Below are 25,924 nucleotides of genomic sequence, written 5' to 3' on the forward strand. Positions count from 1 at the left end.
ATTATTACAGTAAAATACAAATTAATAAATATAGACTGAGTGATGAAAACATTAGGCAAATACTACAGTAATAATCGCCGCAGGCAGGAATTGTCCATGGATGCTAAAATAAGTGAGTGGAAGTTTGAACAAAATGGGATTTTGCGTAACCTCAGAGTACCTTCCCATGATAACTTCTTGGTGGAGAAACCTGGCAGACAGCACCTCAGTCAAGTGATTAAAGTTAGCATTAACCACAGTGCAACATATCGACATCACGTTCTTCCTGATATGATGCGCTGAGAAAGGCACAACATCGCTTTTGTGATACTCTTGACAAAAACGTAACCTCACTCTAATCATGAAAACACATCAGGCAAACCCAAATTGAGGGGCGTTTTAAAAGAACTGGCTAGTACTCTTCAAAAATGTGAAAGTGAAGAAAGACTAAGAAGCTCACAGATTGGAGGAGAGCAGGGAGACATGTCAGCCAAATTCAGTGTGGGATTGTGGATTGTATCCCGGATCCGAAAAGGATATCAGTAGGAAAACTGGTAAAATTTGAATGAGGCTTGTCGAGGTCAATAGCATTGTGTCATTGCTGTTTGTTTCCTGGTTTCAGTAATCGTACTGTGGTTGTACAAGATGTTAACATTAGCGGGAGCAGGATGAAGAGTATATGGGACTTTTCTGAATAATTTTTTGCAACTTTTCTGTAAGTTTAAAATTATTTCAAACTTGGAAACGTTATTTTAAAATAATGAGTTCATTAAAGACTTTAAATCTTAAGTTTTAAAAAAGTACTCTTTTCTTTCTAACTAAAGTACATATCAGTGTCAGACCAGATTTTTTCCCATATACTTCAACTAAAACAACATATTGCAGCAGATTGAATGCAGAAGCAGCTATGAGAATCCAGCTGTCTTTTATTAAGCCAGACATTAACAAGATTTGCAAAAATGTAAAATAAAGCCACTCTTTTCACTAAATTGTTCTTTTTGGAAAATAGTTATTATTATTTTTTTAATAAAGGATATGTTATTTATGTTAACATGGAATGTGGGCTTGTTTTTTAAAAATGAATTAATATTAAAAATGTTTCGTTTTAATTTCATATATGCTGACTATTGATAGCAAAATCTCTTTGGAGTTCTTGATTTTTAGGAGTATCCTCTTAAGCGATTCCGAGACCAAAAAGTTTTGAGAACCAAGAGAGTGTTCCTAACAGTTATGACAAAAATTCAAAAATGCAGTGGCCCGGACAAGATAGAAAGTATTTTTTTCATGTAATTGCCCAGGGTGAGTGGTTCTTGTACCATGTGGTGATTCAGAGACTCAGGTTCTTTCACTAGGTCATCGGTTCTGACACTTTAGTGTGTGTCAGAGTCCCCTGCAGAGCTCGTTAAAATACATTCCCTGTCCCCAGAAATTTTGATTCATAGGTCTAGGGGATGGAGCTTGAGAGTTTATTTCATTGGCAAGAACTTACCCTAACAGTCAGCAAGAGAGGCTAGGAAATGTGGTGCAGCTGAGTCGCTGGATAGCCAGTGCCTGTGCTACCACGGAGCGAGAGGCTGAGTTTTGATGAGCACTGAGCAGCCATCTCGAGACACTGGAAGAATAAGGTCTTGGGTAGAATGAACTAGAGAGTATGTTTTATCAGATAACAAGCAGGAATTTACTTAGAAATGTGGCAAGGGAAGGTCTCGGAGGGTGGTATGTGCAAATAGAGAAGTAGACCGTAATTTGGAGGCTAGGGACAGAATGCCTGGGTCAGGAGGGCAGAGTAGAGGAGGCCAGGCCGTAAGTAATGGAAGGTATTATAACATGTTGCAAGAAGGCTTGTTGGATTTATGTGGTAAGCTGAAGCAACAAGGAGCCAGCTAAGAAGCCGTTGTCTCCTGTCGTAAGGGTCTTGAGGCTCTTCTCTGCTGGCGATGCTCTGCTGTTTTCCCACTTTAAATCATAGTCACAAAACCGTTTTAGGGGCTGTTGGTACCCTGGCGTTTATTACCCTCATATGTGTATCTGATCCATAACTTTCCCTAATGTGACCCTAGGAGGTGGCAGCGGTGTATGTATATCCTCTCACCTCCTCGGACCACGAACCCAAATGAAAAATTCAGGAAGCCAAAACTTAGCCAACTGCCTGCAGTAGGGTAGGGGTATTGTACAGGGGCTGAGGCTTCTTACTTTAGAAATGAAAAGATGTTTACATACAAAATAACCATCGGAAATCTCCATCTAGTAAGAAGGCTGAATGATCCTAAATAGAGGAAATGAACCAGTTCTGCCCTTGAAATTAGAATTCTGTAGCATTTGTTCAGTCTTATGCCTCTAGTAAAACAGCATGCAGATGAAGAATCCAGTTATTTATTTTACAAATAGTTATCGAGTGATTTTTTAAACTGCTGGGAACTTACTTGAGTACTGTGGATATGTTAGTGAACAAAGTAGACAAGTCTTTCCATAGAGTTTAAAATGTAATGGGGGAAGGAGACAGGCAATAAGCAGATGCATACCATGTCAGAAAAATAAAGTAGGGTTTAGGTAAAAGGGTTAATGTGCTGTTGTTTTCAGTGTAGGAGATCAGTTTAAGTAGAACTAATGGCATCCTGCCTAAGAAGGGCTTAAGACAAATTCTAATTCAGCGTCATTTGTAATTTTTACAGCTTTAATTTGGAGAAGTAAATCTCGGTTCAGCGGGGAGTTCATAAAAGTGAATCATGCTTTGTTTTGGACCCTTCTTTACAGCGACTTCAGTGATACTCTGCCCGTGTCTCCTGTAGTTGTGTCAGGCTACTTTCTCTGATTTGCCAGATTGGTTTCTAACCTCTGATTGGTAATCTTGCCATATATATTGTAGTATCATAAGCACTTACTTTAGGGTCTGAGATGCCTTGCGTGTTTCTATCCCATAGAGATCGGAGTGGTCTCTCTTGGTTCCACGTTCTCTAAATAGCCTCTTAATGAGAAATGGTTACTAGAGCTTAGATAGCCACGTAGGTGCATATTCTTCTCAAGCCCTTATTCACACCATTTTCTGTTCCACAAACTGCTGAATTCCAGAGATTGCTACCTCTAGGTTGGTGTGGAAGCAGCCTCTAAGATGATCCAGTAAAATGGTACATTCAGAGATAATTTCACTCTTTGTAGCCCCTAGGATAAAACCCGTTGTGTAGCCATTTTGTTTTCCCTTAGGGGCTTTAACCCCATTTGAGGAATTTGTTTGACAGTTTGGGGGTGTGTGTGTGTGTGAGAGAGAGAGAGAGAGGGGAAGAGAGAGAGAGAGTGAGTGTGAGTGTGAGTGTGTTTCTTTAGGGAACCGAACTAGAGAGGTTGCATCCTTGGAAAGTGCAGTCACTTGCTGGCAGTGATGGGCAGTAGGAAGCCTTGGGTAGCTTGGAAGGAGCTGAGCCGTGGGGTTTGCATTAAGGGGCGGATGGAGATGTGTAGAACAGGACCATTGCCCTGTGATCTTTGCTAGGACCTGGAAGTACAATTTGCTTCCAGTTCGGTGGGAGACAAATGGCCACGCATTCAGCCATCCAACTGCAAGTAGAGGGCACGAGCCCACTAATCTCTGAAGCACTGTTGAGAGAGAATTTATTCGTATGATCATGTTTGTTCCTTTAAAGTACATGAATTGGCATTAGAGAAACTTTATTAGGCTTACTCTTTGTGGAATAAATAACTAGCTAGGCTGCTACTTATAACCTATCCCTTATACTTATCCCTTCTCTGTTATGACTAATTCAGTACTGCGCAGAGCTATGAATATTGTTGGGGGATACGTGGAGACATTTTTGTGAGAACAAAGACTTTTGTGAGATTTTCCAAAGGCTCGTAGGTCACTGCCATTTCCCTGTCATGACCACCTCCCAGCTCTTGTTTCCTCAAAATGTACAAAAATGTGGTTACCCTCACAGGCCACTAAATTCAAATACCTGTGGCTTCGTACGTCTGATCATGAGAACATGGATGTGGGAAATACTCGGGCTATGCGTGTTCTGCTGTTTTCATGTGTCGTGCCTATGGCAGACAGTGCCCGAAGGAAAGTCTTGACTGGTGCAACAGAATGGAACAGGTGATTGCGTCCATAAAATGAAGTTGGCATGAAGTAGAAACCCGCTCACCATCCTTGGTGTGGAGGAAGGGGCGTGTTCTCGACACTGGGATCAGGCCTAGGGTTTCATCTTGACTCCTTTTCCCTGTGTCACCTTGGGTAGGTTTATTAGTCTGTTCGAGTGTCAGTTACTTCATTCATAGATCGGGGATGACATGGACTTCATAGGAATGCTCTGAGAATTAAGCGAACTATTTCCATGGTTCCTGGCGCGCAGTTTTGGTCTTTAGCCACCACTCAGATGTTACCCTCCTTTCTCCTCTTTCCCCAGCTCCTTTGCCCCCAGCACATGCCTTGTTATTTTTCTTCTGTTGAAGTGCGCTTCCCCCCAGCGGTTATCAGATTTGGGTAATACACGTACCCCTTGAAAAATGGTTTATCTGAGAAGAGGCTCTCCGGGGTCTGTCTGTATGAAATGGACCTGGGAAAGGATGATTTTCAGAGCAGCGTGGAAGATCGCAGCCATTCAAAACTCTCCTCTCCTCCTGCCCATTGATTAGTGCCCTGGTATATAAAACGTGAAAAAGGATTTTTTGTTTTCTTTCTATACGTAAGTTGACCCTTGAATTAGCACCCCCACCCCTCACCTGCGCAATCGAAAATCCAAGAATAACTTTTTTTGTCAATTCAAGTCGTTATATTGACATTTTTCGCCTTATTTTTAAAATTTTTATTACTAGTTTCAAGTATATAGTACATTGGTTAGACATTTATATAGTTTATAAAACGATCCCCCCGATGGCTCTTTCTCTCCTCTGGCCCTCTCCCTAGCCATAACATTAATGCTGTCTGCATTCCCTATGCCGTGCTCCCCATCCCCACGACCATCTGTCACTACTAATTTGTACCGCTTTAACCCTTCAGCCCATTTTCCCAAGAATAACTTGATTCCCCAAAAACCTAAGCCGTCCCTTGGGCCAACTGTGTGTTTATTGAAAAACTCCGCATATAAGTGGACCCATGCAGTTCGAACCGATGTTGTTCAAGGGTCAACTGTATTATTTTTTAAGTGTTCCAAAGGAAAGCCTACATTTATTCTACTTCGCACAAAGAAAAACGGTAGTTTTATAAATTACGAGGGAAGTTGGAAAACTGTGGCTAACTCCTATTCCTTTATTTAATTATATACTCCATAGTTTCTGTTGTGAAAGTTTAGGACGGTCATTCTTGAACTATAGAGTGGCTAATAATCACTAGCAAAGCGTGATGAAAATTCACGTTCCTTGGCCCCACCCTGAGAAATTCCAGTTGATTACTTTGAAATGGGCCTGGGAAGATGCATTAAAATACATAGCTGAAGTAATTCCGATGTAGGTGGCCTAAAATGATACTTAGAGAAACACCGATTTAAAGTAAAAGAAAAATGACGAAACCAAATTTATTAGGTTCCATCCATGAGTCACACATTGGTCTACTTTGTCTTCTGTATAGCAATCCATATCCAGACCTTCTGTGGTGAAGGACCAATTTTTTGTTTTGTTTTCTAATATAGCATGGATCAATGCTTTTGTAAATACAGTAAAATGAATTACTAGAAAAGGGGGATTAAAAAAGTTACAGACTACAAGTCCAGTATTTTTTATTGTTATATTCAACAGGCATAAAATTACCCTGTGAAATTAAAAGTTTCTAAATGCACTTTGAAGGCTGGTAACGTATTTCTCTAATAGATTGGAAGCATTTTGGAGGCAGGCACTCCTTTGAGTCAAAGTGTCTGGTACTCACTGTGTATGGTCCTTTTCTGTTAATGCTGGAAGCAGATCACCCCTTCTGCCAGGGGGTTCCCTGTCTCAGACGTGTTGCCCCACTCCACGCCCTTTCTGCCCAGCTCCTCAGAATGTTTGCAGGAGATAGAGATCCTGGAAGCCAGTATAGTCAACAGAAAAAAATTTGAGTGCCTGTTGTGTACAGGTTAGGTGCATGAGATAAGAAAATGAATAATACATGTGGTTCCTGACCTCTGGGAACTCGCAGTTTTTTAAGGGAAATAGACAAGGAATTCAGTAATGAGACAGGTACTAATATGTTCAAATGTTTTGAGAATACAGTGGAGGGAAAACTGCTTAGGGGAATGGAAGAGGTTTCACAGATAAGGTGACCATCTGATTTACTCCTGACACGATGACACTGTTAGCGGCGAAAAGGACACTCAATCATCATGAGGGGACAGCAGGCATAAACTGGGACTGTCTCATGCAGACTTGGATACTTGTCACCCTACTCATAAAAGAAATGCCTTTATATATATAATCTTAAGATAAGAGTTGGAAGGTTTACTAGGTAAAGGAAATAGCACATAGAAAAACTTGGATGCATGAATATGTTGGTGCACCTAGCACAGGAAATACTTAGGGGCAGGAGGAGCCGAAGTTCAGGTTGCAGAAGTAAATAACCAGATGAGGTCAGGACCTGTGTGCTGTTGGAGGTAATGGGGCTGCTTCGGTATTTTTAATGGTGGGTTGGTACAATTGGATTTTTTTTGAAGATCACTTTATGGGCTCTATGGAAGATGAATGGGGGCAGTGGGGTGGGATGGACCTTGTATACTGAGACCTCAAGATCACTTAAAGTATTTGCTGTGGATTAGGAGAGAAAAGACGACATCCTGAACTGAGGAGCGGCAGGAAAGTTGGAAAGAATGGAGAGACTCCGGAGGTATTTGCATCTTTAGAGATACTGAGAGATATTTAGATTGTGGAAGAAAGGGCACTGGGCTCCCAGTACACTGCTCGGACCTCGTTTTCTTCCTGCCTCACGGACCACTCCTCAGTCTTCTTTGGTGGTTCTCTTCAATTTGTCAGTGTTGCTGTATCCCCAAAGCTCGGTCCTCAGACCTCTTCTCTGTTTACACTCACTCCTTAAAGTATTTTTGTCATGAAAGATGACTTCAACTTTTGTCTGTATTTGTTTATGAGGCCTGAACTTGTATCTTCATCCCAAACATCTCTTCTTAACTCTAGATTTGTATCTTCTAGGCATTTCAGATTTAACATATTAAAACTCTCCTTTTCATTTTTACTCCAAACCTGCCAAATTCACCAGTTTCATAAAAGGCATCATCATTCACTCAGCTGTAGAGTTAACAGCCTTGGGGTCGTCCTTGACTCCTCTTTTCCTCCTGTTTCACACGCGGTACATCAGCATTTCTAACGGCCTTTCTTTCAAGGTATATCCTAACTGATGCTTGTGATGCAAGACCAGACATGACTTGGCCCCGGACTCTCTGTCTTGCCTCATCTCCTGCTGCTCTCCCTCTTAGATGTGGCGCTTCATCATCACCTTTTACTGTTTCTTGCACATGCTAAGCGCATACCCAGTAGCATTCTTGTTGCCTCTACCTGTTAAGTTCCCTCCCAGAGACGTGCATAGCTCACTTCCTCACTTATCTCCAATGTTGTCTCTTTAGACAGGACTTTCTCACCTGTGCTTTTAAGAATAGGCTTTTTCCACATCTAACACACTATCCCCTTTTTACGCTTAGTTTTTTCCCAAGGTGCTTATCACTACTTTACATGCGCGTATTATTGACGTATTATTTCTTTTCCCCACTAGGATGTTAAGTCCATGAGTATAGAGACTTCAGTATTGTATCCTCAGAGCCTAGAATGATGCTGGCATTTCATAAATACTGCATTTCAGGGAATATAAGATGCATGCCATTGATTTTAGGAACGAATAAGAACTATTTTATGGACGAATGAGAAAGAAAAGATGCTGTCAGTTGTTAGATGCTGTTGATTATAGGACATACCCTGATATCAGAGGTTAAAAATCAAGGAAAATATGTATGTTAGAATCTATGAAAAGTTATTTGTTGAATGAGTGAAGTAGACAGAAGTATCTCACATGGCTTCAGGTTTTCTAACTTGATCAAAGGGAATGATGGCATCTATTGTAAATATGGAATACGAAAGAAGGAGTAAGACTGATAGAGGAAAGGATGCCTCTCACAATCTTGTAACTCACGAGGCAGAAGCAAGAAGAATCTTGTAGGAAGGGTGAAGGAATAAAAACTGGGACCTAGATTATATTCTCAGGTCCTCCATGTTTTAACATGCTCATTACTAGGTCCTTCTTCTTTATTTGAAGGTAAACACGTCTCTAGATTTCTCAGTTACTATATGATCCTCGAATTCATTCTCAAATTACTATGTACATACTAGATGCTTCAAAACCAAATTATTTCAAGAGAATCTTCACTTGACCCCTTCATTTAAATGGAGGTTCTTATTTCCGCCAACCTTCTTTCTGTATTATTGGATTGTCAGATTTGGATTTATTTAAAATATTATGTGAGAGTGAACAGATCTTAGACCTCTGGCTGATCGATGTCTCCCAGTGGCAGAAAGCAAATCAGGAATTGCCTCTTCTTCAAATATAAGAGTGGGTGATGGTTTCAGCACTTCCTTTTGTAAATGTCAAAAAAAAAAAATATATATATATATATATTTACCAGACTATCCCGTTCTGAACCCCATAGATTTCTGTCCTCTGAATTCTCCCTGTATCTCTTCTTTCTTTTTACCACTCCACTTTCTGATTTGAATAGATGAACAGAGTAAATTTGGTGACTAATCATTACATATTTTATCTACATGAAAATTTTATCAGGTGCAACTAGTCTTATTGGTGCCTGCGGTAGGAAAGGGAATCTCGTTTCTATGAAGACACTAACAAAGGCAAGTCAGAGCTACATATTTTTTTAGTTCTTTATAAAGAATTGTAAAGCATACTATTTATTCCTTTTTAAATATAAAAGCGAGACATAAAGGGTCCAGATTTCTTATCTGATGTGTTGTTTTTTCCTTAAGGCAATTAGTAGGACTGTGACAACTAACATAGAGAATGAGCCCGCTCTTCAATTGGGACCCTGTCATTTGCATGTAAAGAGCACCTTAATCCCTCACAGGCTCAGCAGGTAGCCTACCCATAGATAGTATCAAGAGGTCTGCCTGCACTTCACCTCGATATTGCAGCCCAGCTGAGTGCCATGCACTACCTGTATTCTTCTGCCATACTGCTCTCCGGTGTCTGTCTGGCTTATTTTTTTAATTAAAACAATCTAAAACTTTTCAATTTTTAAAAAAATTGAAAATGATTATAGAAAAATATAAAGAATAGTATGATTAACAGCTATATTACTACCATCTTGAGTCAACAATGAGTGTTTTGCCATATGTGCTTCATTTATATGTAACATAGTTTTTTCTGAACCATTTTAAAGTAAGTTTATATTTTACCTCTAAATATGTAAGATTCCCATGTTAGGCAAAATAGTGCCCCTTCCCCCAAGATGTCCACATCCTAATTCCCGGAACCTGTGAATATGTTGGTTTCATGGCAAAGGGGTATTAAGATGGCAGATGCAATTAAGGCTGCTGATCAGCTGACCTTGAAACGTGGATATTTTTCTGGATTATCCAGGTGGGCCCAGTGTAATCACAGGGGCCCTTAAAGTAGAAAAAAGCTGAGGAGAGTCAGGTGGCAGCGTGAGGCAACGTGGGTCCAACATTGGTAACTTTGCTTTGAAGGTGGAGAAATGGCTAGGAGCCAAGGAAAGCAGCCAGTCCTTAGCTGGAAAAGGCAAAAAAAATGGACACTCCTCTGAAAACTCCAGAAGGAATGTAGAAGTCCTGCCGATACCCTGAATTTAGCCCAGCGAGACCCTGACAGACTTCTGACTTCCAGATTGTAGGATAGTAAATTTGTGTTGTTTGCGGTGATTTGTTAAAACAGCCATAGAAAACTAATACAGTTGCTTCTGCAAAAAATAAGGACAATTTTCCATTCAACCACAATACCATTATCACACCTGAGAAAATTAACACCAGTTCCCTAATATCTAACACATCCAGTCCATTTGAAATTTCCCCAGTTGTTCTCAGTAGTATCTTTTGTAGCTTTTCTTTTTAAACCAAGATCCAGTCAAATATTATACGTTGCATTTGGTATGTCTGCGTCTCGTAATCTAGAACGGTCTACATTCCCTTCCCCCTTTTTTGTATCAACATTTGAGGAGACCGGGCTCATGTTGATTTTGCATCATGTTCTGCATTGTAAACTTGTCAGATTGTTTCCATATGGTATTATTTAGCTTGTTCTCTGATTTTCTGTATTTTCTGTAAACTGGACTTTGGTGTAAAGGTTCTGTTTTGGCAAAAACACTTTATAGGAGATCCTGTGTACTTCATACTGCATCACATCAGGAGGCACACAATATCCAATTGTCTCACTGTTTGCACTGCCAAGTTTAATTCCTGGGTTAAGGTGACAGCAAGATCTTGCCATTGTTAAGGTCTTTTTTCCTTTTTGCAGTTGGTAGTCTGTGGAGTTATTTTGTTTCTTTGAAACTGGGAGACCTGTCTGCTCTGAAAATATATTGAACTAGTTATTAAGAAAATTTTAAAACTTCCAGGCCTTCATTTTTGACTCTGGAGTGTGGCAGACCATATAACCTTAAAGCCATTGGCAGTTCCATTAAAAAACACCTAGTAATGCTAGATAAAATATAATAAACTTTAAAAAAAGTTTCCTCTTCAAAATGCATACCAGAGCCTGAAAGAAGTAAGGGAAACCCTCAGGGACCACAAATGAAAGGGGAACTGAATACGAGCAGCGCGTGTGACATTACTGCTGTGGCAGTTCTGGGGCTTTTCTCGTCTTCGTAACCAAAAGACCTGATTTTCATGCTCACGAGGGGCCCAGATACAAAGCGTTCGGCCTGTGTGGAGCAGAGTTAGAGATGAGACTCCCTGTTGAGAGCCAGGAGCCTTAAAGGCTCGTGCTCAGGGAGGAGAGGTGACCATAAAAATTCCATCCCCCAGTTCAAGGAGACAAGGGAACTTCTGTGTCTCAGCCTAGACTATGACTAGGGGTGGGTGAGACTATCCCCTGAAAATTTAAGTATGGGCCTACTCCCCTGTGGATTTAAATTATTTTCATCTGTAATCCCCCGAGCTAAGAAATAAACATAAAAAATTGTTCAGAACCCTTTATACCCTTGGGGTAACTGGCAGAAGCATATGAAAAACTACTTTGGAGGAACAAGTCCACAATCCAAGCCATACGGGATTCTTACAGATAAAGTCCCAATGAAGACAAGGCTCAAATTAAAAAGTGACAAAAAGCCCAAGAAAACAATTCATCTGCCATGAACAATAGTCACAGATATAACAAACAGCAGGAGCTGAGGACTTCAAATAATAGATCAATTTACTATAGTCCATAAAATAAATATATTTAAACTATTAAATAAAAAGATTTGAAAAGATAAGAAAAAATACTTTGAGGGAGACAGATTTGAAAAAAGAACCAAACATATCTAAAGAGGTGGACGATGCCAGGTGGTAGGTCGTATTTAGCGTGAAGGAGACTGTGAAAGCATTGAAAGGGGCTGAGAGTAGTAATGGGAGGTGCGATGTTTGTTTTCCCTTAACAGACACAGTAGGGAAAGGCTCTGTGAGATCTGAAGGAGGCGAGCCAGCCAGCCCTGTGGCTCCTGGGAGAACAAGGAGGCTGAAGTGACTGGAAAGTGCGGTGGGAGGGTGACGGGAGGCGGAAAGTCACCCTGCCATGGTCCAGATTATGTAGGGCCTTGTGGACTGTGGTGGAGACTTGGAACGCTATTCTGCTGTAACAGATGACCCCCAAGTTCAGTGATTTAAAGCAGCTATTTTATTATGCTCTTGGGTTCTGTCAGTGAGGAAGTATTTTAAATTGGGCACAGTGATGACGGCTTTCTGCTTCACCGTGTCTGGGGGTGCAGTTAAGAAGATGCAGGAGCTGGGAAGATGTGTTCACGGGGGGCTGGAGTCAGCTCAGGGCTCGTTCACTGACATGTCTGAGGTGCCTGGGCTGTGGTAAAGAGTAGGCCAGCGTCTGAAGTGTCCACAGGTGACCTCTCCCCGAGGCTTTGCTTCTTCACAGCATGGTGGCCTCAGGACAGCTGCACTTCTCAGAAAGCAGTTCAGGGCCCCAGACTTCAGTGTTCAGTGGACAGGGCAGAAGTTACATTGAGTTTTAGGATCCAGAGGCAGAAGTCACCCAGCACCACTTCCGCTGTTCTCCACTACTGGGAGCGGTCACGGAGCCGCCCAGCTTCCAGGGATGGTGGCACAGTTACCTCCTGCTCCTGATTGAGGGGTTTCAGAGAATCTGGGGAGACAGTCTTTGTAAACCACCACAGATGCCATGAAAGCGTTTTGAGCAAAGGCGTCGATATGATCTCACTTAAATTTTAGAACGATCACTCTGGCTTCAGTCTCCAGAGACTGGGGGCAAGAGTAGAAACAAAGTGAGAAAGAATCGCGCGAGTCTGGGCGGGAGATGATGACAGCTGGGACTGGGCTGATCACCTGAGAGCCGTGATGAGGGCTCAGATTTAACATACATTTGGAAGGGAGCGCTGACAGAATTCACAGATGGAATGCGTGTCTGGCGTGAGGAAGAGGAACCAGGAAGGACTCCAGAGTGTTTGGTTCTGAGCAGCTGGTTGAATGGCAGTGTCATTTACTGAGGTGGGGGACACTACGGGAGGAGAAGGTTTTTATCCGAGGAGTTCAAGAATTCGGCTTTGGACGTAAGTTCATTAAATGCCTGTTAGACACTCAGATGGAGGTATCAGTTAGGCAGCTGAATATAGAGAGAGAATATAAGGAGATGAGGGCTGGGAACATAAATTTGGGGATTAGCATTAAGATGCTAAATAAAGCCATAGGAATAGGTGAGATTATGTGGGGAGTTAGTGCAGATGAAGAAAAGGTACAAGATTGAGCCCAAGGGCACACCTACAGTTAGGAAGATGAGAAGAAGCTCGTGCAGGAGTGTAAGAACAAATGGTCATGAAGACGTACAGGTGGCCGACAGGCATGTGAAAAGGTGCTCAACACCGCTAGTCATCAGGGACCTGTGAATCAAAACCATGACGGGATACCACCTCACACCTGTTAGAATGGCTGTTATCAAAAAGACAAGAAATAAGTGTTGGCAAGGATGTGGACAGAAGGGAACACTTGCGTACTGTCGGTTGGAATGTAAAGTGGTGCAGCCACTGTGGAAAACAGTATGGGGGATCCTCAAAAGATTGAAGATAGAACTACCATATGATCCAGTATTTCCTCTTCTGGGTATTTATCTGAAGAAAATGAAAATACTAACTCAAAGATACATGTACTCCCAAGTTTATTACTACATTGTTTAAAATAGCCGAGACATGCAAGCAACCTAAGTGTCCATTGATGGATGAATGAGTGAAGAAAATAGACACACACACACACACACACACACACACACACACACGCACGCGCACACGCACGCACACGCGCGCCGTAAAGAAAAGAAGGAAATCTTGCCATTTGTGGCAACATGGATGGACCTTGAGGGCATTATGCTAAGTGAAATAAGTCAGACTGAGAAAGTACAGAACAAGTAAGATAGTAGAATGAACAGAAGATGATATAAATAAAACCAATATATTAGTAATCATCATAATAAATGTAAATGAACTAAACTAGCCAGCTGAAGAAACAGATTATCAGACTGAATGGAAAAACAAATTTGGGTTGATGCTGTCAAAAAGACACAGAAGTTTAAAAGTTAAGAACGGAAAAATGTTCCAGGCAAATAACCAGAAATTTGATGTTTCCATATTAATGACAGACAAAATAAACTTTGCGGCCATAATTGGAGGAACTTTTAAGATATAAATATTGTAAAGAAGATTGGTAAAGGAAGTTAAAATGACTGAAAAGGTCCTTATTTCACCTTTGTTTTTAAAAGATATATTTTGACAAGTATGGTATTGTAGGTAGTCAGGTTTTCTTTTTTGGTATTTGAAAGATGTTGCCGTCTTCTCTTTTGCACTGTTTCCAGCAGAAAATATGTGTTATTCTCATCTTCACATAACACGTCGCTTGTGTGCCCCAGCAGCTTTTAAGACTTTGTAGTTCAAGCAATTTCATTATGACATGTCTTGGTATAGTTTTCTTTGCTTCTCGTGCTTTGTTTCTTAAGCTTCTTGGATTTATAGGTTTATAGTTCTCATGGTTTATTCATTTTGGCCATTTTTCATATATTTTTTCTACCTGCTCTCCCCCTCTTTTTTGAGATGCTTCAGTTATCTGTACATTAGGCTGCTTCAATTTGTTCCCTGGTCCCCTGGTCCTCTTATTGGTTGTTGCCTTTTTCATCTTTGATTTTAGATAATTTTTGTTGGTATGTCTTCTGTCTTCTAGTTCACTAATCTTTTTTTCTATAATATCGATCTTCCATTGTATTCTTTTTAGCATCTGTATCGAGATATATTTTGCACACAGTAAAATTCACCCACTCGAAGTACACAGTTCTCTGGTCTGCGTGTGCTCGCAGGTGTGCGGCTGTCACCACAGTCTAAGATGAGAGTGCTTTCATCTCCCCAGAGAGAAACCCCCTACCCATTAGTCGTCATTCCCCATTTTACCCCCTGTTCAGTTCTAGGCAACCACTAACCTACTTTCTGTTTCCATTCTATTCCAGGCCTTTTCTGGACTTTTCATGTAAATGGACCCGTACAGTATATGCTTTTTATGGCTGACTTGTTCACTTAGCACAGTGTTTTCAAGTTTCATCTATGTTATAACGCATGTCAGTACTTCATTACTTTTTATTGCTGTATACCATTGTGTGGAAGTGCCACGTTTGTTTATCTGTTCATCAGTTGGGGACATTTGGGTCATTTCCACTTTTTGGATATTATGAATAGTGCTGCTATGAACACTCATGTACAAATTTTTGTGTAGAGATAATGTTTTCAGTTCTCTTGGGTATATATCTAGCAGTGGAATCGCTGGGTCGTAGGGTGACTCTGTTTCACTTTGTGAGGGACTGCCAAGCTCTTTTCCATTTTCCATTCTCATTAGCAGTTTATGAGGCTTCCAGTCTTTCCGCGTGCTCTTCCACACTTCTTATCTGTCTGTCTCATTATAGCCATCTCTCCGCACGCTCTCGTCTGCGGCACTCTGTCCTTTCTGGACCCTAGCCGCCTCGGTCTCACAGCGACCTCACCTCCATCTCTCCAGCTCAGGAGTCTGCCTGGGTCCACCGCATCTTCTCCTCCCCACACAGTGTCCCAGAAACTCTCAAGGCGATTAACGGGGCAGTCGTAGAGCTCTCTTCGTTTGTCTCTTGTTCCTCTGGGATCACTGTCCTTCGTTCCCTAATGTCTACTGTCTTGAGACCCTTGTTTCATGTATTTTGTCTGGGGTTCTTTTGTTGTTACTTCAGGCGAGAGGGTACATCATGTTACATCATCTTGGCTGGAAGTGGAGCTCGTAGCTTTGGTTTTAACATCTACAAATTGCCTAAACATTGAAACGGAGAATGGATTATTAAATTGTGTGTTTTTGCTGTGGAGTTCTACATACCAGTTAAAACAAATGAACTAGAGCTTCCTGCGTTTATTTGGATAAATTTTAAACATTGAAAAATTAAACATTGAAAAGCAAAATAAAAAGGGATATGTGTAAGAGCTACTTTTTTAAGTGTAATATACAAAAATACACAAACTATACCGTATATTATTTTGGATATATATAAAATTTATAAAAAGTTCATGAGAATCGTAACATAATCGTAACACAGTCGTCATAATGCCTTTCTCTGGGAAGGAAGGAGTAGAGAAGGTAGAGAATAGTCTGGGGTGAACTTACACAGGGTGTTTCAACTGCATCTGTAATGTTTAATTTCACTAAAAATAGGAAGCCGCCACATATATGACAAATGACTAGGGTCTAGAATATGTAAAGAACTCTCAAAACTCAAGAGTAAAAAAAAAAAAAGAAATGCGCAAAAGACACGAACAGAAATTTCACAAAAGAGGATTTGCAGATGGCAATAAACACAAAAAGATGTTCAACATCATTAGCCATTAGGGAAATGGAAATTAAAACCACAGTGAAATACCACAACACATCTATCAGAATGGCTTAAATAAAAAAGAATGACGACAACAACAAATGCTAGTGAGGATAGGAAGAAACGGGATTTCTCAAACATCGCCCGGAGAACTATCCGGTGGTGCGACCACTCTGGACAACTGACCGGCAGCTTCTCGTAAAAATAAACATTCCTTTTTCATGTGACGCGGCATTCGTACTCTCGGGCATTTATCCCAGATAAACGAAAACTTAGGTTCCTACAGAAACTTGTATGTGGATGTTTCTAGTAGCTTTATTTGTTATAGCAAAAAACTAGACGCCACCAGCCGTCCCTCGGCAGGCGAGGAGACGCGGCGCGTCCGGCCGTGGAGCGGGGCGCCCTGGCCTGGGCCCCGGGAAGGGCATTCCAGCATCGCGCGCTATCCGCGCTTCCGATTGTATGTTTTTGAAAAGAGAAGATTTTAAATATGGAAAACAGATCAGTGACCACCGAAGTTTGGGGTGTGCTTGGGTGGCTGTGGGGAAGGGGTGGGTACAGCTACAAAAGGGCGACGTGAGGGATCCTCGAGGCGACGGAAGCATTCTGGAGCTTCACCGCGCTGGGTGTGCGCACCCGCAGATGTGGTGCAGTTGTGTGGAACCGAATCCACACGATCGGCTACATCACTGTCGATGCCTCGGCTGTGGCATCACGTGCTCGTTTTGCAAGGTGTTGCCATCGGGGGAAGCTAGGTAAAGGTACATGGGATCTTTCTGTGTTTTTCTTGAAACTTCATAAGAACGTGTAATTATTCCAAAATAAAAAGTCACATTAAAACATACAATAGGGACAGAATATTAAGATTTGACTTTCATTATCCTCCGTGCTTATCTCCATGCTAAAATATTTCACCATAAAGAGCACATGCAGTTTCTTCAGCAGCGAAATTCTCAGCTGTATATTGCAACCGTTTGGAGGCTGGGTCAGAGGGACAGAGATCATCAGTAAGAAAAAATAGTGGAAACAAGAAACGAAAATATTTTTTTGCTTATTAATTTTCTTAGAATTTTCTTTAAAAGAAAATGCTTTCATTGCCGCTTAGAATTTTGAAACCAAAATACTCCTTTAAAATGTATTTTTTATGTTTAAGAAATACTGTTTTGCTTTGTAAGGACTGTTGCGTCTTGTTCAGTATAAATACTGAAAACTCTTCATGAAGTACCATGATCTTTGAGACTATTGCTACTTTAAACTTTTAAAGTCATGGTAAATTATTATAGGCTTACATTTCATCATTTTTGAGAATTGGAGGTTTTTTAACTTTGCTGACAATTTCAGTTTTTCTGTTAATCTTCCGATGTGCTAGATGAGAGAACAGATACAGAGCACCTTGTACATCGCCTGGTAAGTAGCCGGCACTTGGTAGATGTTCATTCATTTTGCTCAGTCTCTCTCCCTCCGTTCTCTTCCCTCTCAGCACCCTCTGAGTCCTTCCTGCAGACCCGGATTTTGGTTTGCAGAAAAGACTGGTTTTTGGCAGTGATTGAAACCCGACCAACACGTGTGTTACCTTCTGGTCGTTCTCGTTTTTACAAGTCAGCAGTAAATTTAAAGCTGGGCACTTTCTGCTGTAATTGTCAGACACAGTTAACTACTCTCGAAACTAACCTGTCGACATGTCATGCTCTCCTCATCCCCCGGTTCTCTGAACAGCCAGCCCTTAAATATATGTATTGCCCAAGGATCTGTCCTTGGCTCTTTTGTTTCTGTGTTTCATTTTTTTTCTGGGTAGTTTCTCTCATCCCCATACATTCCCTTCGGTTACCTCTTTTACCTGTTCAAGTATTTATCTGTCTCCAGCTCTGGCTCTTCTGTGTGTTTGCCGCACGTGCACCTGTTTAAAGGATATCTTCACCTTGATTTCACGTTGGCATTTCTAACAGTTTTCTGTTAGGGTGTTTTCAGTTTAGGTAGCAGAAAACCCAGCTCACACTGGCTAAGACATTAAGGGAGTGTACTGGCCTACGTCAGGGGGATCCAGAGCCTGGCTTCAGGGTAGTCATCTGTAATTAGCTCGCATCTCAGTGCTCCACCACCCAGGGCCTGCTGTGTCTGTAAGCTGCCTTCCCTCGTCACAGCGGGGCTGGGGCTACGTATTTTCTCTTTCACATTCAGAGGAAGAGAGTAGAATTGATTGGACTTGGTAACTTAGATTTAAGAGTCAGGAACAATCAAGGATGATTCCCAGGCTTCTAGTTTTTGCCTCTGGATGAATTGAATTCTCTTCACTGAAATATGAGGAAGAAAAGCAGGATATAGGACAGCAGGAGAATTAGCTCATGTGAACATCCGAGTGTGTATTTAAGTTATATGCACACTTGTCTCCTGTCGGAATGAAATTGTTAAAGGACAGTAACTGAGTCTTTTTTTACCTTTATTCCTCACACCTCAAACCCTGAACGTGGCACATAATATACACTTAATATTTGGGGTGGTGGTGGGGGGAATGGATGGATGTGTAAACACGTGAATATACAACACCGCTTCTTAAGCTAATCTAACTTTGAGCTGGGAGACGTACTGTATCAGATTTTTGAAGTGAGCTAGACCAGTGTTGGAATTCCAGATTCACTGTCTAAAACTTTGCAGTCTTGGGATTCTGGATTTGACACTTGTCCCAACCTGTAAAGTAGGGATACTACCTCTTAGTAACTTGTTGAGGAAATTTAAATAAATATACATGACAAAGTGGCTAGTAGCATGTTTGGCTTTTAAGTAACTACCTAAGAAATATTAGTTGTTATTAGCAGCCCAGAAGAAACAAAAAAGATTGGTTAGGCCTTAAAAGGCAACATAACACCAGTCATTTTACAGAAGTTTTGTTTTGTTTTGTTTTTGAAAGGAATTTATGTGTGACAAGTTTACGTTGAATATTTTACATCTTTATTGGAGTATAATGTAGGTGTACGATTCAGTGATTTTATTTTTTATTTTTCGGTAAATTTATAGAGTTGTGCAGCTAGCTATCGCCACAGCCCAGTTTTAAAACATTTCTATAATCTCAAAAAGATTGTGCCATTTTTAATCAGGCTCTCTTACATCGAATTTTTAAGAAATTTTTTTATTGTGGCAAAATATACGTAACGTAAAATTTACCGTTTTAAGTGTATAGTTCAGCAGCTTTAAGTACATTTACAGTGTTACACAACCATTACCACTGTCTATTTTAAGAACTTTTTCTTCATCCCAGGGACTCTGTTCCCATTAAATAATACCCCGCACAGGCTCCCCACCACCTCAGCTGCTGGCAACCTCTACTTTCGGTTTCTGGGAATTTGCCTGTTCTGGGTACCTCATGTGAGTGAAACCGTAAAATGTCTGTCCTTCTGTGTCTGGCCTACTTGGCGTGACGTTTCCAGGATGGATTCGTGTTCTCCTGGGTTTTGTGGTAGGCGTAGCTAGGAGCGCGTGCAGTCGGGGCTGGTAGGTCTGTAAGGCCCAGAGTGGGCAAGGGGTTCGCATCAGGTGGACGGACCACGAGGGTGTTAATGCTGAGGGAAGCAGACAAAGACAGACACCCTATGATCTCACTCGTGTGTAGAAGATAAACAACAGACAAAACAAAATCTAACCCCTAGATACAGACAGCAGGCCGGTGGCTAGCAGAGGGATGGGGGAGGGCGAAGTGAGTAAAGGGAGCCATGGCATGGTGACGGGTGAAAACGAGACATGGGGTGGTGAGCGCGCTGTAGTGGATACGGACGTTGTACACACGAGTTATGGAATGTCATAGACCACTGTTACCTCAATTAAAAAAAAAAACTGGGCAAGGAAAATTTGGTCAGAGTTGTTAAGCCATCGCTTGGGAAAGATTACTTACCTTAGGCATTCAACGGTCTGGTTCTGGTTTCTCCAAACTTTCAGGGTATCTGCGTCTTTGTAGTAGAATAAGGGGGATTATGTGAACTGCTTTCACTTGTTTGTATAACTGCTCACGAAGCCAAGATAATGATAGCATCCCAAACTCCATTTAGCTCTGGGTTATTGAGTTTTTGTCATAGATTTTCAGTGCTCGCGAACATAATTTATCTCAAAGCTTAGAACACTGAACTGTATTAATTTACATTTCTATATCTTGCTGTGTACTTTCCTGAAGTTTTTTTTTGCATGTAGGTGCATAATTAGTTGAATGACACACTCTTCCCATCCTCCACACCTCCCCACAGTATTCTCAGTTGTGCTCTCAACATAAGGTGCTGATCAAGTTGCCCAGGACACTGTCACTGTGCAGTGGGGCTTAGGCTTTTGGTGTTCTATGTGACATTCAGCTCTCCAGTCACTGCATCTGGGGGTACTTTTCAGAGGTAAACCACTTCAGAAGTAACACATGTCAGAATAAATCTTCAAGAGACCCGTAACTTAAGAATGTTTTTCTATGATATGTAATATGCCTTATATCTGAAACTGTAAAAAGAGAGCTAAGAGAACACAGAGAAATGGGAGCCCTTGGGCACTGCTGGTAGCAGCGTAAAATGGTGCAGCCACTGTGGAAAGCAGTCACGACAGGAATTCTGCTTCTAGGTATATGCCCAAGAGAATTGAAAACACATGCTGCTCAAAACCTTGTACACAAAATTCCCAGCAGCGTTATTCATAATAGCAAAAAGTGGGGGGTGGGGGGAAACAAACGTCCATCAGTTGATAAGTGGAAAAACAAAATAGATATTCACGCAGTGGAATATCATTCATCCATAAAGAGATAAGAAGTAATGACATGTCACAACATGAATGAACCTTTAAAGACATAATGCTAAGTGAAAAAAGCCAGTCACAAAAGACTACATATGATTTCACTTATATAAAAAGTTCAGAATGAGCAGATTTAGAGACAGGAAGTAAATCTGTGATGGACAGGCATGGGGTGGGGGGAGGGAGAAAAACAGCTAATGAGCATGGGATTTTTAGGGAGGAGATGATGAAAATGTTCTAAAATGTCAATCGTGATGATGTTTAACTGTGAATATACTAAAAACCATTGAATTATACACTTTAGGTGAACTGTATGATATGTGAATTATATATCCATAAATCTGGCCTTTAAAAAAGAGAATTAAGAAACATTACCCCCAAATTTCAGAGATTTGGGTTCTGACTTCTCTGGTTTCCAAAAGGTCTGTTTCTTTTTATTGGAAATTTTTTTGTTGGTTACTCTTTTTCTTCATTATAACCAGAAAAGAATCGAATAGCTGTTATTTTACTCTGCACTGCAGGAAGATGCCTCAAGCACTTGCATATTTTTCTTTGCAGGAGCACCAATTAACATGGGTAGTCTCCTCTGTCTTACTAGTTGAGTGTTTGAATTAGCGGGCCTTATCTCATATCTTAGGTATGGAAGTCATAGCCCAAGGGTATAGAAATTAAATTTTGTTTAGCACCATCTAAGTGCCCTCTTTTACAGATGAAATTGAGACAGGGAGATAAAGTAACATTGACTGTTTGGCCTTATAGAAGTAAGTAGCAGTTCAGACCTACGTTACTATGACTCAGAATTTTGTCTTTGCAGTGCCTCCTGGCTGTTTCCTTCCAGGGAACAGCCCTGGGTCTGAAAGTGCTGGAGAAATTCTGCATCTAGATTTCGTTAGTGTAAAAAAAAATCAAAGAAGGGCAAATGATAATTAGCTCGCCTTTAATAATTTTGCTGCATGAGTAGAGAAAATACTAACCTGTTATCAGCCTAAGCACCTGAGTTCTTCATTAAACAAAGCCAAGTATCTTATGGTATTGAATCTATGTCTGTATGGAATTGAGGGCAGTTAACAATAGGCTCCTCTGATACTTGCTGTATCCAGACAACTGAGGCTTCCTGTTAGAGACGTTTTGTCTAATGCATCTTACTCATGTTTCTCCATTCATAAGATAGGCGAATTTAAGGTCCGTGTATGTGACCTGAGGAACTTCCTATTCATAAGAGTCTTTTCCAGGAGACAAATTTGGCATGAGAGCTAAAATCAAAGCATCTGACTCCGAGCATGCATGCACAAAACAAGGTTTCTTTTTTGAGATGTCGGCTCTTAATGGACTGTCCAGATGAGTGTGGTGCCGAGCTTCAGGCGTGCAGTTTGGGCCTCAGTGACTGGAGAGTATTTGTAGTTTCTTTAGTTTGTAGGAAGATACCAGGTAGGAGGTTAGCTGAGTTGACTTTGAACTTCCATCTTCTTAATACCTTTACTCCCTTCTTCTGTCTTTAAGGGCCTCAGCTCTGATCTGACTTCTTTCCACAGGATGGACAGAATGACGGAAGATGCTCTTCGCCTGAATCTATTGAAGCGGAGCTTGGACCCAGCGGACGAGCGAGATGACGTCCTGGCCAAGCGACTCAAAATGGAGGGGCACGAGGCTATGGAGCGTCTGAAAATGTTGGCGCTGCTCAAGCGGAAGGATTTGGCAAATCTCGAGGTGCCGCATGAGTTACCCACCAAACAGGATGGCAGTGGTGTCAAGGGCTATGAAGAGAAACTCAACGGGAATCTCAGGCCTCACGGCGACAGCAGGACTGCTGGAAGGCCAGGCAAAGAGAACATCAGTGACGAGCCCGTGGATATGAGCGCCAGGCGGAGGTATGGCCGGGTCAGCTGCCTCCGTGGGCGGGGTCGTCTCATCAGCTATAAGCTCGTGGGAGTGGGATGAATTCCAGGGAGAGCAGGGTGGTTTTCATCCTTAAGTTTCTTAAAAGAAGTCGTATCTGTGCCATCTTAATTGACCCTGAATTCCTCGCGTTTCCAAATGAAACTAGGTGCCTCAAAAATTTGCTTAGCATACAGAAAATCGTAGTTCTCACTCTTTAGACAAAGTGGTCATTTCTGGATAAAGGAGGCACTATAGAGCTGATACCCCAGTTAAAAGTGAGTTAATATACACTTTCACTCTAATCTTACGGCCATTTTAAGAGGAAAAACAGCCTGGTCTTCAGATCATCCCATGAGTTTCTGGATCTGTTTACTTTGGAGTCCCAGCTTTTGTTACATCCAGAAATCCTGGGCCGTCTTTTCTTTTATGGACAAGGATGTTATCTTCACGGGGTGACTCTGTGCCTCCCTGCTTCATCCGTGCCACTTTCCCCACCCTCCACATGTGCGTACACGTGCGCTCGCACGTGTGCACTCATGCTTGTGCTCTCTCTCTCACGTGCAACATCAGTTTTCACAGGCCTTTTTTCTGGTGTCTTCTCGAGTACTTGAAACTACAGAGCACACAGAAGAGGTACCTAGAACTGGCTAGAGGCAGAGCCTACCTTGACAGTGAATCACAGTGTAGACAAACCGTAGTTTTAAGAACATTCAGTTTGTGAATTACTCTTCAGTGTCCGGTTGCCCTCCAGCTGGTCTTCTGACTTTGTCTTCAAGCTGATCCAAGTAGAGTCTTTAAGCTAGACCGATGCAGAAAGAAAAAGAAGGGTGGAATGGTTATCACCTTACCCAGAACACCCAGTGAGGCAACATAATTCTTGGTGTTGTATTAGAAACTCTTAGGAAATTTTAGATAAATTTCCTAGTGGTCCTGGGTGAGGGAAAAAATTCTTGGAAGCTGTAGGTAGTGTCAGCAGAATATTATGAAAGTAGATTAATCTTTAGATCCTTTGGGAAAAAAGAGAGTAGGTGAATGAGATCATGCACCCGAGCACCCCAATTGCCCCCAGAACCCCCTTTCCCTTCTGGAGCCAGTGAGTACTACTGCTTCATTGAGGAGGAAGAAGAGGAAAAATATTGGGTGGATTCCTCATATCCCAAATCAGAACTGAAGATGCATTTTTCACAGAAACAATATTACATATTTTGGTAAGACCTCGGTGTTATTGGAATTGTCTGCTATCACAGATGAATTCTGTGTTAAAAAGTCAGGCTCCTCTGAAAACCCTACCACTGCTTTTAATTTTATTTTGAGGGGTGAACTTCTGAAACTTGCTCCTCTAGAAACTGGGAATTGTTTTCAGTGGTCTCCAGGAGGAGAGGCTCGATGCAAACCATCTAGATCCCGTTCCACATGGCAAAAATAGGCCCTCTGGGCCTGTGTCTCTCTTCCTCCCTCTCATCAGATATCGTGACAGCGATTTGCACTTAGCCTCAAGCTTCTTATAAGACTGAATAAGATTGATAGATTGCTCAGCAAGGAGAACAATGGTTTCGTTGATATGGATAAAAGGAAGAAAGAATTTAAGAAGCAGAAAGAAGAGCTTTTGACATGATAACCATATCACAATTCCCTAAGTATCTTTTTATTCCCCCATGATTGGGGCAAGATGTATCTATGCAGTAAGGTGTGCATGCAACTAATACTGCTTCGATTTCGGAATGCTAGAGAGACATGGCAGTTTTCTTTCTGTTGTTTTTACTACTGGGTTGAGGGTTAGGCATTCTATAGCTTCTGGGAACCTGCCAGTCTGAGTCGAATGTGATGTGAGCAGCAAGCCCGGCTTTCAATGTCTCCGTGACAGGTAGTGTTTCATACTTGAGAACACCAAATATTGTAAATCATATATATAAGTTGGAGAAAGTAGCAGAATCATTTCTGTCCCTGGAAAGTTTGATAAATGAGGTTAGAATTCCAGGTCAAAGTGGAAAAAAAAATGTATTTTTTTTTTTGAGGAATTAAACTTGACTTGGGCTTTATCTTACCCGTGCTGTCAAATGTAGGTTTGATTATATCTGGAAATAAAATATCATTTAGAGTTGCTCTCAGATACAACTTCTTGATGAATTTCACTCAATTCCAAAATCTCCATCCAGGAATCTCTGCCTGTCCTGTTGCTGTGCGGCCCCTAAGCAGTAGGTGGCACTCGTTTGAGCGAGGAAGACTGCCTTAGCTTAGAAGTAATCTGTGATGCACGTATCCAGCCAGGACCAGAGTGGAACATTATGTAAACATCTTTTGTGTAAATATTAGGGAATCAAGTAGAAGTTGAAATCTAGCAGAGCTCAGAATTGGTCACCCATGTCAGTGTTGGGACGATGGAGGATGAAGGAATATAGAAATGAGAAATAAGTCACCAAAAAGTGAACCGCTTTGTCAGGCCTGAGCATTACTGTCGGAACTTGGAGCTAGAGAGCGAAAGGTTCTTCTCTCCCTGTAGCAGCAGCTCTTCCTGTAACCCTGCGTCATCAGCGTGCTGCCTGTGACCCGAGCTTGTAGAGCTGTCCACGAGCGTACTAGTCATTCCCATTACCCTGTCACCTTCTTCCGTTTTCTCAGCTAAATTTCGTTGATTTTCGTAACTCAGTTGAGAAATCAAAAGCCTGTCCCAGCCATCCCGGGTGCCTCGCTCAAACGGTACCTGTGCCACAGCAGCTGGGACAAGAAGCCCTGAGACGTGGGAAAGAGGCTCTCAGGACTGAAGAGCTGTGGGTGGTGAGAGCTCGAGCTGCATGTTCAAATAAGACCTAAGAGCACATTGCTCTAGGCCTGTACATTCCACAGCACAGTGGAGATCTCGAAGTGGGGTCTGGGAAGACGTCTTTGAGTTCAGAAATTAGAGGAAAGGAAGATGTGGTCATCGATCTGAGACCCTCGGTCAGCATTTCCAGGATTCTTGTCATCCAGGTCTTAAGCGGTGGGTGCCATTTTTCATCATCTGAGGGAAACGAGTATGATTCCTTTGAGGCTAGCCCCACAAAGACAGAACTGGGGTGTTTAATAACCAGGCAGCCAGTCTGGAAGACTTGGGGCTCAGAGTCGTTTCTAGACATTTCTTTCTGAGGGAGGGTGCTTAGTAGAACTCTGGCAAGTAGGTGTAAGCTCCGTATGTCGAGTTCTGGAGTTGCGGCCCTTCAGAAGGCCGTGGGTGTTATGCTTGGTGCTGTCCGGTCCCCCGAGCCAGTGACAGCTGGACCTTCGCATGCCTTAGCTCTTCACAGGGTAGACTCTGGAATTGCC

The 25,924-nt window shown here is 41.8% G+C and overlaps 1 protein-coding gene across 4 annotated transcripts in view; it reads left to right on the plus strand.

Annotated features, from left to right (window-relative positions):
• Nucleotides 1-25,924, plus strand: part of GATAD2B (GATA zinc finger domain containing 2B) — a 62,733-nt gene that overhangs the window by 28,705 nt on the left and 8,104 nt on the right. For 2 of the 4 annotated variants that reach the window (XM_039849711.1, XM_039849709.1), the window contains exon 2: nt 22,279-22,614. In XM_039849711.1, coding sequence (XP_039705645.1) covers nt 22,280-22,614 — 335 coding nt within the window. In that variant the 5' untranslated portion in view covers nt 22,279. Of the gene's footprint in view, nt 1-22,246; nt 22,615-25,924 lie in introns of those variants that run through there. The other 2 variants (XM_039849710.1, XM_039849712.1) reach the window with 2 other exon arrangements.

Source organism: Pteropus medius, unplaced genomic scaffold (genome assembly GCF_902729225.1).
Source record: "Pteropus medius unplaced genomic scaffold, Ma_sr-lr_union100, whole genome shotgun sequence".
NCBI lineage: Eukaryota > Metazoa > Chordata > Mammalia > Chiroptera > Pteropodidae > Pteropus > Pteropus medius.